General features: G+C 43.7%; 1 protein-coding gene and 1 long non-coding RNA gene across 2 annotated transcripts in view; both read right to left on the bottom strand.

The window, feature by feature from the left end:
- The window catches only part of LOC146526206 (uncharacterized), a 372,953-nt gene that overhangs the window by 53,544 nt on the left and 307,170 nt on the right, over positions 1–12,239 (bottom strand). The gene's annotated exons all lie outside the window — the stretch shown is intronic.
- Positions 1,165–11,961, bottom strand: LOC146526224 (isocitrate dehydrogenase [NAD] subunit alpha, mitochondrial-like). Its single transcript, XM_085131053.1, has 11 exons — positions 11,830–11,961; positions 10,637–10,702; positions 10,374–10,457; positions 9,636–9,750; positions 9,356–9,543; positions 6,865–6,998; positions 6,096–6,198; positions 4,673–4,737; positions 4,505–4,589; positions 3,602–3,754; positions 1,165–1,616 (listed from the first exon to the last, which is right to left on the bottom strand). The coding sequence occupies exons 1-11, from the start codon at positions 11,854–11,856 to the stop codon at positions 1,533–1,535; spliced, it is 1,104 nt and encodes a 367-aa protein (XP_084987179.1). The 5' UTR covers positions 11,857–11,961; the 3' UTR covers positions 1,165–1,532.

Genomic DNA, 12,239 nt, shown 5'->3' with positions numbered 1-12,239 from the left:
TGACGCAGCCAGGAAATAGGGGCGGGGTCACATGACGTAATTCGCAGGGAGGGAAAGGGTGATAATTATAAATATTATTATTTATATTGGTTTCTGTTTAGTTTATTATTATAAACATGAATTATGTGCTTGCTAATGGATCATGACTCCAACGTCTCTTTCAGACTGACTCCATCACAAAATTAGGTCTTGTTTCATTTTCATGTTCATGACTTATTTCTGTTCAGTTTCAGTTTCTTCCTGTTGTTGGATTAAAGCTGCTCCACCCACTCTGCAAAAGTCTTGAGCCATCTGGCCCTCCACTTGATCCACCTACTGTTTCTGATAAAGTCTCATCAGAGTCAACAGTCTCAGTGGAGGGATGGCGAGTCATCACAGCTGGATTTTTAGCAGTAACCCTCCTGTCCTTATTTGGGGCCCAGCAACTTTGGTTTAGAGCGATGACAGCAGTATTTTTGGTAGAAATCCAGGGACTGTAGAACGTGTACCTAACAAAGTGGTCAGAGTATGGAAAAGAGTGAAGACAGGTTTCTGTTTTTAAATAAACAGTTTCTTAATGCTGCTGCTAATCCTGCCACCCCCAAACTGGTATTGTTTAAAAGGTCAATACATAGAGTTATAGCCATTTCTCTTACAATTCATTTAGGTTAATTGGGCAAGGTTATTAAATGATCTCAACTCTGGGTAATAATAATGCTAAAATGTATAATCCCAGTTTGAACAACAAGATGTCGTAATGACTCAACATAGCACTGATTTAATGAGGTCATAACGAGGACATTCTTGTTTGCAGTGATGGCCTGGGGAGAAAGCCTCTTTAGGAAATGAGTGTTGCTAAAAAATAAGAAACGTCACATCTGGAACATTTCAACACACCCACCGGTGAAACAGTGCCCTCTGGTGGTGAAGGTTTTAGTCCAATTGAGAGTAATTACAAAAAGCACCTTTATTGAAGTTAAGTAGAACCTCTCTCTGGTGCTGCCATGTTTCCTGATGGTTTGCTCAGTGTTCCACTCTGACTTTAACAGGAAACGCTAAACTGTTTCTGAATAATTTCAAATAAAAACGAGTGTTAAGAGCAGATGCTAAACTCGAAGCATTAAAGCTGCATGTTTGATTCCAAGTGTCTGAGGTGCAAAAGAAAAACAAAACAGAGGAGAGACATTTCTTTGTAGAATTTTTATATATCTGGGTGAGTAGGAGTGAATAAAGCAGTAACAGGAAGTGGAAACAATAAATAAGAGAACCTTTTACCCGCAGTACTACTGTTACAAAAATACGATAAAGAATATGCGAATGGAACGAAGCACTGATACCGTCATTCATCTGATATTACAGTAAGAAACGCTCTCATCTCATGCTTCTTGGTGAAACTTGTGCGTTACGCTTGCTGTGAATGTTAAGGACTCAAGATGTTGCTGCAGAAGCCCCACCCCTCCACAGCCAGCAGCAACTTCAGAGAGATATGACGAGTCAGCGGGATAGATGGGCGGGCGGGGGGAGCCTCCAACAGCGGCCTCTCCCCTGCAGCTTCAGGACAGATCCTGGACACGACGGCAGATCTCAGCTGTGAACTCAGAGCACTTTGCACTTCCTCCCAGGTCCTTTGTCAGAACCTGAAACACAAACACATCAGTGAGCAGCAGCTCTTATTTCACAGGAATCTGCTCCAACCAGCAGGTGGTGCTGCTGACAGCCAGCCTGGATTAAACTGCAGACCCATCCACAGCCACTGGGTGGTGCTCAAACTGACTTCTGTTGAATAAGCCTCCTAAGGCGTAACAATGTATCAACTGTCATCTCAGAAGAGCTCAACAGGAAGTATCCAGCAGCCTCCACTCAGATTAAAAGCAGCCCTGTCAACTAGGGCTGGGTATCATCACTGATTTCTAGAATCGATTCAATCCCGATTCACAGGGTCCCGAATCGATTTCGATCCACGATTCGATTTAATTCGATTCGATTCAATTTAATTCGATTCGATTCAATTCGATTTGAATCTGGGAAATTTTGACAGTCAGAAATATTATAATTCAGATCAGTACATTTACATATTTTTGTATCTATAAAAAGGAAGCTGACACACCAAGACTTTATCAAAGGTGTGAGCGTCACAGCAGAGGCCTTTGTGTCAAAGTAGCTGAAGATAAAACACAGAAACACATGAAGGTGATTTTCCTGTTCTGGGATTTTATAAAAATTTTCTGCAGTAGATCAAAAACGAAAGAAAACCATTAATCAACACATGAACATTACCTCTGAAGTTACAGCGGTTTTATTAGAGACAAGGCTGAGCGTTTTGCATTTTGCATAATTTTAAAAAGTTTAAATTTGTTCGGTATTGAACGGCAGAAATTAGGTTTTATTTTCGGAAGTATATAAAACGAAAAAAAAAAACGTCGGCCGACAGCGCTGTAAACAACGGTAGACTTGTGCGTAACAAGCAAGCGAATAATGCAGAAAACAGTACAGAGAGAGAGAGAGGGAGAGAGAGCGCGCAAGAGAGCGAGCATGCGAGAGAGAGCTGTGCATCGTGGTCGAAGCAAAACAATAAAAGTCAGAGTGAATTCATGACTTTGTTTATGTGAAGCCTAGTTTGGATCTTCTTTTGCTGCTGGTTCGGTCAATATTGTTTGGAGAGAGATAAAACTAACAGCTTTAGAATCAGCGCATAAAGGGCGTGAACACAAAGCGCGGACCGCCGACAGATCAGAATCAGCGCACTGTCGGCTTTCAGCCCCGACTGTGAGAAAGGCGACATCTCACTGATTCTGATCCGCGGTTGGGCTGTGTGTTTACGTCTTTGTGCAGAATCCATGTTCCTGCTCTCATTTACTGTCTTAGCTGTTTGGTGGTTGTTGAAATTTTGTGAGATTTCACCAGAGATTCTGGCATTTCTTGCAAAATTTATATTAAAAAATCGATTCAGGATTTTAATGAATCGATTTTACGTTATCCAAGCCAGAATCGATTTTAATCGATAAATCGATTATAAAAACCCACCCCTACTGTCAACAGTGTCATGTTTCCCGTCTGCTTCACTCCAAGATACAGGAGTGTGACAAACCATTAGAAAAAAGATCATACAAAGTGTGATTTTAAGGAGGTCGTCCTCCAGAATGCACAACTGAAAGTGTAAGATTTTTTCCTGGCGGTCCTGGAGTAACTGCAGCTTCTCTCTGAGAGCATTTCAGGTGTCCTCAACATCATTCCAGCTGTTATTAATGACATTAGCAGAGGTTCTCAGACTCCACTAGAGTGGCTTTGGATGATTCACAATTGAAAATAATCCTATTTATTCTGGGCGTTGATGAAACCACCCAGATCGCCTGATACAGGCTGTTTTAGCTTCTCTGCTTTCTCTCGAGCTTTTCAGGCCACCTTGCTTGTGATTGGCTGCCCTTCATAAATAGAAGGTAGGTGGGTGGGGCTGCTAAGACACTCCCCTTTCTTTGTCATCATCCAAAACCAAGAGCAAAAATTCAGTGTTTGGATCAGTCTGAGCTTTTGGAACAACGAGTTACAGACACGCTGCTTTCATTGTTTGAAACTTAAAGGAACAAAAATACTGGAGCCCTCCAAGGAGAGACTTCAGCCTCACCTTCTTGTCTCTGATGGTGTCAAAACAGGCCGCCTGGATCTTGTCGGCATGGTCATGCAGACCCATGTGACGCAGCATCATGACAGCACTCAGTAACAGGGCAGTGGGGTTCGCCAGGTCCATGCCGGCGATGTCAGGGGCGGTGCCGTGGACCTGCAGCACAAACATTCATTTTAGTTTGTCAGGAAAACAACAATAAATCTGCAGGTCTCCTGATTACAGACGTTTGGTCACAGGATTACAGGACTGCTTAACACTCAGATAATTACACTGTAAAACTGCCTGTTACAAGTTCAATCCAAGCATTCAGTTTTGTGGGAAATATCTCTTAAAGAGTTTTACTGATGGGATTTTTCTGTGCACCAGGTCGAGGTGGAGCTCAACATTACTTCACCCCAGCACCTCTGCATAATTCACAGTTCAGATTAAATCCTTATTCATCCCTTTACTGACTTTTTCAGTAGCTCCTGTCTCTTTAAGGACACGACTGCAGCTGCTTGTGTGTGTCCACAGTAAGGTTACAACTCAGGCAACTGCACAGACGCTCAAACTCATTCCCAAATGACCACAGTGACATCTCTGGGGTGAGAGCCCCCTCCCTAAATTTCTACTTCTACCAGCAGTAAATGAATCCCTGGGAATGGAGCTTTTGTTCCCAGGGAGTCATTTACCTCATTGGTTGAAAGACTAAGAACACCTGACATCATATAACAAATTACAGAAGATCAGAAAAGAATATTTAATCTTTTTAAAGCATCTGCTTTTAAAGATTGTACATGCTTTTTACTGCACTTGCTTGTTGTTCTGCACAAAACTACAGCATGAAGAGTAAAGTACTCAGTGATGAAGCATCATAACTCAGATGAAGCTGCACGGCACTAAAAAAGACAAAGCGATACAAACCGATTCGAATATGGCGACTCCGTTGGCGCCGATGTTCCCGCTGGGAGTGACGCCGAGGCCTCCGATCAGACCAGCGCACAGATCGCTGAAACACAGTCACATGACCTCAGCACTTCCAATAACAGCCTCTGATTGGCACACAGGTTTCAGAGCGAATAATTCACTGACCTCAGGATGTCTCCGTACAGGTTGGGCATCACCAGGACGTCAAACTGGGTTGGATCCTGGACCATCTGGAAAACACAAGCATCGGGACATGTCAGGAAAGTATGGAAGAGGATAAGGGCCACTGGAAAAAAAACTAAACAAAACGTGGGCACATCTTTCTTTCTTTTCCAGAATTCTGGAAAAGCAAAAAAAGAAAAAACAAAACCCCACATGTTTGTCGTGTGTTGTAAAGTTATTGTAGTGGTATCAATTAACCCTCTAAGGCTTTTCTTTGTTAATCTAAATTACAGTATTTTTCCATGAAAATAACTGACTCGTGCCTAAAAAAGCTTCTGAAAAAACCATTAAGTAACACTGAAATTAACCCCCAAGTCCATCCAGCTCTGAACACACTCATTAAACAGAATTATCTCACTGTCTGGATTAATGAGGTAAACACATTAACCCTTTAAGACCTACCATAGAACCAAGTCCGCCAGAGCTTATATTATATTTTTACATGCTGTGGAGCCATTTTTGGGAGCATTTCAAGTTGCTATACATCAATACAACCATTACAGCCCAAATTTTAATAATATGTCTGCATTAAGTGCATAGTAATTACATAAATTGCAAAAAAGTGCAATAAACTACAAAAAAATTGAAAATCGTTTTTGTTTTTTTAACATATATTTCTAGTTAGAGAAATTTAAGAGGCTTATCCCTCAAAACTGTAAATACAAAAAAGTTGCACAAAATAGTTTCCCACCACAGGAAATTTATTTTGAGTGTCTTCATAGTTTTATTTTTGAAATACACAGATTTTTATATACTGCAGGAAAAACTAAAATAAATATTATAATGCAAATTTGCAAAAAAGCAGCATATGCATCAAAATAAACTATTTCCAGCAGTGCAATATGAGTCCTAAGCATCCCAGAAACGACACAGAAAGTCAGAAAGTCAAACATAACTTTTAAAAACACCAGTATAGGCTCATGAGGCCCTGATGGTAAAAAACTACATTTCCGCGAAAATGACGTCACTTCCGGTTTCGGGCAGGTCATGGCGGACATGCAAAAGTTCGCGCTGACGTCTATTCCAACGTAGGAAGTGTTACAAACAGCTGATCGGATCGGCAAAGCGTGTTTCTGGAATATTATGTTTTTGTACCTGCAAGCACTTTTTATGCAGTTTTTGCAAAGTTATATGTGGAAGGAAACTGTGACCGAGGACAAGCTGATGGCATAAGATGTAAGTACAACTCTTCCGGTTTCATATGCAAAAAAAATTATTGCGCTAGCTTACGTGGTTGCAGAGCTACCGGGATTTAAAAATAGTTACGCAAAACTGAGCGTGCTGCTCTGACCAGCTTTAAAGGGTTAAATGCAGACTGTGAAACAGCTGCAGAACATCTGGCTGCTGAACTGTTTGGCGGACTCACATTGAGGCACACGGTGTCGAGGTACATCTCGGTAAACTTGATGTCTTTGTAGTTTTCAGCCACCTCGCGGCACTTTCTCAGAAAGAGACCGTCTGACATCCGCCTGCAAACAGAGTCTGAGTTACACAACAGCAACACAACATCTGCACTGTGGGGGAACACGACGCCTGACCGGGACAGAGTCTGAGTGTGTGAGTGACAAAACATGGGTAACATAAATAATAACCCCCAAACTGTTTGAACTAATTCGATTAAATAAGTCCTCTGATCACTCCTCTCCCTCAGACGTGCAAGCTAAGGTGGAGTGATTACTTGGATTTTGGCTTTCAACAACTATTCTTTGTTATCTCTAATCGACCCCTTTCCTTTACAGAGGTGCACTTGTGCCCCGTCCTAAAAGCTGAAACTCAGTAAGACTAAAACAGACTGCTGGGTAACCTGTGGACTGACTATCAACAGGTGGTAGCCCTCGCTGGAGGCAGGCTGCCCACTGTCCATGTGAGATGGACTTTGGGTTTGGTCCCATGGGCCTCCGACTGGATGAATCTACCTCACCTCCATTTCTTTCCTGTTAATAAAGTGTTTGTTGGCAGTTAGTGATGATTAAGAAATCAAACCTTACACTGGTGAATAAATGAGTTGCCTATGACTGTGATCAGCTTTCTGAATTTGTTCTTCCTCCTGCGTCGGATGACGGCAACGCCGCAGCCATGAGGGCTCAACATTACGGTCTCACCGACTGACACACGGGGCGATGGGCTGCACTCACATGATGTTGGCTTTGTGGACGGCGGTCACGCTCGTTCTTTTGTTGTTCCTGGCGTACTCGAAGGCGTACTCAGCGATGCGTCTGCTGGCGTTCTCGGTGATCAGTTTGATGCTCTGAACAACGCCGTCGACGATCTACGGCAACAAAAAGATAAGAAACGCACTGAAGTTACTCACAGCTGGACCGAACACAATCGAATCAACAATCAAACTGTGGAGGGACGCAAGAGACTGCACCTATGACCAGAAACACAGAAGGAAAAGATGGATGTGGCTGAATACACATCTGGCAAACAAGGGTGGCTAAAAAAATGAGTGGAAAACGGGGCAATTCTAAAGGAAGCGTGTCTGCTGCGTTAGCTAATAGGTAACGGAGCAAAAAATGGAAGGTTACAGCTGGTTTTGCCTCAGTACTCACATCTCGATCGATTTAAACGCTGCGTTTTAAAACAGGAAGTCGAGGAGTCAGAGGAAAATTAGTGTAACAGACCCTCCTGCAGCCTGTGCTGCTTCAACCTTTGTGCTCAGTCATGGTTTCGGTGCCGTGCTGGTGCAGAAAAATCACAGCTTTTCTGTGGAAATACATGGAACAGTTTCCAGATTAGGAAACAAGAGAGGTATGTGACGCACACAGGGAGGGGAGGCCTAATCTCTCAAAGATATAAAAGCATCGTTTTGGGGACATAATTAATCAGATATATACAAGGGGAGGTTTCTGACCTCTAGGACACCAGCAAACATCTTTTCCATGAGATTCGAGGTCTTTACCAAGTTAAACTTGTTCTCAAATAAAGTTTGACCTTACAGAGTTTCAGCTGCTGCAGTTATTAGTCCATCCTGAGGGCAGCTGTGGGTAAAAGTTGAGACGAGGAGGAGGGGCGACACGAATCACCAGACGGAGAACAGGCGGAGGTTCACAGGTGATGGATGTGAGACTTTACACACACACACGTTCACTGCCAGCTGGGAGATCTGCTCGGATGCCTCGTTCTTTGAACACGGACATCAGCGTTCATGCTAACAGGTTCTCCCAGCTGCTGGGCTTCGTGCTAACACCGTCTCCAGATCTGAGCTGACAGTGTGAATGCAGACGGAGCCACGTCGGGAATGTGAGGGTGAACAGGTGAGCTTCAGGAAGCTGGCAGTGGTTCTGCCGTATTCACAAAACATCCAGAAGCACCAAGAAGATTTAAAGGACCGTTCTGCTTTATTTCAGCCTGCTGTGCTTTCCGTTCACGTGTCTACGGTGTGTCTGTGCCCAAATGTTTACACAGGAGAGCAGAACAGGCTGAAACGAAGCAGAAATATTTGAAGGTCCAGAGGATTGTGCTTTAAACTTGAGTTAATAACAAATATCAAAGGATCTAATCAGCATAAGAAACTAACTGTCCAATCAGGAGTCCAGAGAATTAAAGGCCTGGATCCACAGTCTGATGAGGGAGCTGCTCAGTGCAGGATGATGGTTAGCATGCTCATCATGTCTGCAGCACAGTGTGCAGAATGTGAAACAGTCTCAAAGTTTGTGTCTTTGGGATGAAAGTGAATCTATCAGAGGTGGAACGAGGTGCTCTGTGAATACGACTCTGGCGCCGCTTCCTCCTTCTTACCAGGAGAGACGAACGGGAGCAGAGCGTCCTGCCTGCAGCTGCTAGCTGACCTGCAGGGAACAGGTGAGGAGGCAGGTAGACCAACCAGTCAACACAGATAACAACACCTGCTAACAGCTTCCAGCAGCATCCTGACTCACACGCTAAAGAACTGGACAACAGTCACTGTGACAGATTCCTGCACACATTTGCTCATTGGTGATTATTGAACAGGTGTGGATAACCTTGGCAGGGTGCACAGCCCTAATATTTGTTGCCTTCAGAGAAGCTAAAAGGGCTAAGTGTAAACTTGCTAGCTCTGCAAAGTGTCTGTTGGTGAACAGTGGTGGATGTTCGCCTTAAAAACGGCCAAAGCTTCTAATAATGAGCTCAGTGTACCGACAGTAACCCCCGTGATCCAAAAGACCTCACAGTTTTTTCTACTCCTGGCTCTGAATGATGTCAGCAACAGAGGAAATCCCTAATATGGTTATCTGAGGCAAAGAAGCCCCACCCACCTATTGTTCAAACACTGTTTTTGAGGGGCAACCAATCAGAAGGAAGCTGACTTACAAGGGGAGGAGCTAAAACAGCTTGTTTCATGAGCCACAGCAGCAGCAAGGCCCAATGTGTAGAATAAGTGAGGCTTATTTTGAAATGTGAATCATGCAAAGCTGCTCTGGCACAGTCCACAAATAAAAACAGAACAAAACGAAGCACTTTAAACAAACGCACTACCAAACGTTTCACATACGGTGTCAGAAAATTAAGCAGAACTCCTCTCTGTCTGCAGCTTGTGCATCGCCTGTGACGGCTGCTTTCACACACCCGTCAGGATTACTCAGGACAGCCCGCCGTAACCCTCTCAGCTCGGAGCTGTCGCACACTCGGCCTCCGTTCACTCACCATGTGTTCGATGCCGCTGTACTCGCCCTCCGTGTTCTCCCGGATGGTGACCAGGTCGACATCGGTGTACGGAGTCTTGTAGCCCTCGATGGAGACACAGGGCCTCACGTTTGCGTAAAGGTCAAAGGTCTTCCTGAGCAGCAGGTTCATGGAGGGGTGACCTGCAGCGATGGGTGTCTTCAGGGGTCCTGATGGAGAAAAAAAAATGTAAAAAACAAAAAACACCGACGAGCAGGAATCTTCCAGGAAATCTGTCTAAAGGTAACGGACACGTGCAGACCTTTCAGACCGATCTTGCTCCGGTCCATGGACTCTTTGGCGTCAGGAGGGATCATCCATCTGCCGCCAGGTCCCTTTATCGCCGTCACGTTCCTCTCCTCCCACGTGATTGGAGCCTTCAGAGGAAAATTTTATTTAGAAACTGATCCAAAACCAATCAGTGCCTCCCACCTGACCCTCTTAGAATAGCCAGTAGTGCTTTGTATTTATTTCTTTCCAGCACGTTGAGCTCACATAACTTTATAAGAAACTGTGATATCACATGAAATTTTCAGGGCTGAAAACACACTAAAGCTCCAGGCCTCGAGGCCTGGACTTTGACACCTGTGCTCTACCGTATCGATTTTACACCCACTCCAAGCGTCACAGTCCATATCTGTGACACAGAGGAACAGAAAAGTGCATGGATCCCCTGAAGGTTTGCTCTATATTCTGATCATTTACTCGAGAAAACTTAAATAAAAAGTGTATTTTGGGTAACCATTGAAGGGTACAAAGAACTAAAGAAGTTACGAGAGATGAAAAATGGTGGAAAAAACAAGGCAAATTAGAACGCACCAGCTATCTTCCATGTACTTCGAGGTGCTTATATCTCAGAAAATATCCACAGCATTAAAGTAAATTTTTTCATGGCTTTATTAAATATGTTAAAGTTACTGTTCCAAAAATGCGCTGACCCTGAGAGGACTCAGGTGAGATCATTTTCCAGATTTGGCCTCTAAAGTCTGATCAAACTTGCCTTTGCTGCTTCAAAGATCTTCATGACAGCAGCGGAGATCTCTGGACCGATTCCATCACCGGGAATCATGGTGACTGTCTTCACCTGCAGAGACAGAGAGACACAACTCAGACAGCTGGAGCAGATCACAGTCCAGCCGAGATCAAGGTCTCTGCTTTCATGTAAAACATTTCCTGTTATTTATAAATGGATTTTCTGGGAGTTGTGAAGCGAAAAGCATCTCTTTGATTGCATCCCAGGAAGGCAGAGGTGGAGCTACTCACCCCTCTTGAAAAGGAGGCTGAAGCCAGAGCTGGTTTTCTGACCGCTACCCCCACTGCCTGGGTCAGCTGGAAGAGACGACGTAAAGGTCAACTCAACACAAAACACACCAAAGCAGCTCAAAAACAACCTGATCGTGATGGTTAGTCTGTGTTCAGCTGTTTGAAAACACTTGCTGTTGTTGTGTAAAACAAAACTGCAAAGAATCACCTTGATTATTTGCTGCTGAGGCTTGAAATCCTCCTAATAATTCATATTATAACATTTAAAAATGACCTGAGGAGCTTATATGTACAAACTTTAAGTTCTAGGGCTAATTTCAAGCATCAGTAACAAATTACAAGGGAGAGAATTATTACCACCACTTCCGCTGTTCTGTTTTGTAGTTCCTTTGTATGCTGATGTTGCTTATTTTTGGATAGTGTAGTATATCTGTCACATTTGTTACTGCCAATTACATTACGGTGACTTTTTTCAACGCCGAGTTTATCTCAGGAGCTTCACATTATTTGACATCTTTTCCGTCAGTTAAAACGGGACCTGGAATTTAATCATAGTACGAGTTTAAGGTAAATTGCTTTATTTAAAAAGGGAGTCTGGTGTTCGTTTCCACATTAGTTAAAGCAACCATTTCTTAGCAGCCACACCTAGTTTGACTCTACCAAGAACTAGCTACATGTTGAATTTCATGTATGCCGAAGTTATCAGAGGTCATCCACTTTTCGAAATGTTTTCAACTAACTTCTACGATCTAATGATTCCATCTAAACTCTAAACTGAGCTTAAATTCGTGCAAATTTAAACGGAGGCTGACGTTGGTTTCTCCGTGACTCTAGTATGGATTTAGGGATCACAGAGAACTAAAGAGCAGAAAGAGCTGGACAGGTCGACGTATTGTCAAGGTAACCAGATTGAGGTTGGCGGAGGGGAATATGTGAAGAAAGTCAAAGTTGTATTAGACAGGTGAGACGAGGGTAAACGTCTCCGTCAGCTCCAGAAGCTTCCATTCAAGTGAAGGACGTGGGTTCCTGGCTAAGTGCTAACCAAGGTACATCAGCCCAAAAAACACGCGGAGAGCGTGTAAAGACAGACAAAGTGACAAACACAGGCTTCAGCAGACACACACAGCCCTGTTCATCTGTAACACACAGAGCTTTGGTGGTCTAAAACCAGGAATAAACACGGTGCTTCTTACCAGTGACCTCCACGCGTTGCCTGCCATTCTGACCAGGAAGAGCTCTCCCAGATCGTCTGTGAGTGAATGACTCACTCGGAGCTGCTGCCGAAAACCAGCCGGGACAAAGATCCTTTTCGAGCAAGATGACTCACTCCGAGAAAGATGACTCACTCCGAGAGATCCTCGTGGCTGTACGAGTCATTGACGCCACAGGCTGTTTTTGGCGCCACCTGCTGGACGCTGCACCACCATCAGAATTAGTGCTGCCTTCAGGAGCAGTTAGGAAGATCCGAATCTGCACAAACAAGGCAAAAAAGGCGCTACTCTCCAGTCATCACCGTGATTAGAACATATTAAAGTTTGTTCAATTCTTTTTTGTTTTTTTATTTGCTGTAATTAGGCTGTTTTTAGTGGTTGCCATGTCTATT

Source organism: Neolamprologus multifasciatus, chromosome 1 (assembly GCF_963576455.1).
Source record: "Neolamprologus multifasciatus chromosome 1, fNeoMul1.2, whole genome shotgun sequence".
In the NCBI taxonomy this organism is placed as follows: Eukaryota; Metazoa; Chordata; class Actinopteri; order Cichliformes; family Cichlidae; genus Neolamprologus; species Neolamprologus multifasciatus.
Note: the sequence above shows the minus strand (reverse complement) of the source record. Positions and strands in the feature narration are given on the sequence as shown.

What these genes read in the sequence shown, in the direction of transcription:
- LOC146526224 (XM_085131053.1), bottom strand. Translation starts at nt 11,856, where the DNA reads ATGGCAGGCAACGCGTGGAGGTCACTG. An exon ending in CAGCCTCCTTTTCAAGAGGG is followed by an intron (nt 10,458 to 10,636) that starts GTGAGTAGCTCC and finishes CTGTCTCTGCAG; the next exon opens with GTGAAGACAGTCACCATGAT. An exon ending in GAGTCGCCATATTCGAATCG is followed by an intron (nt 3,755 to 4,504) that starts GTTTGTATCGCT and finishes TTTGTGCTGCAG; the next exon opens with GTCCACGGCACCGCCCCTGA.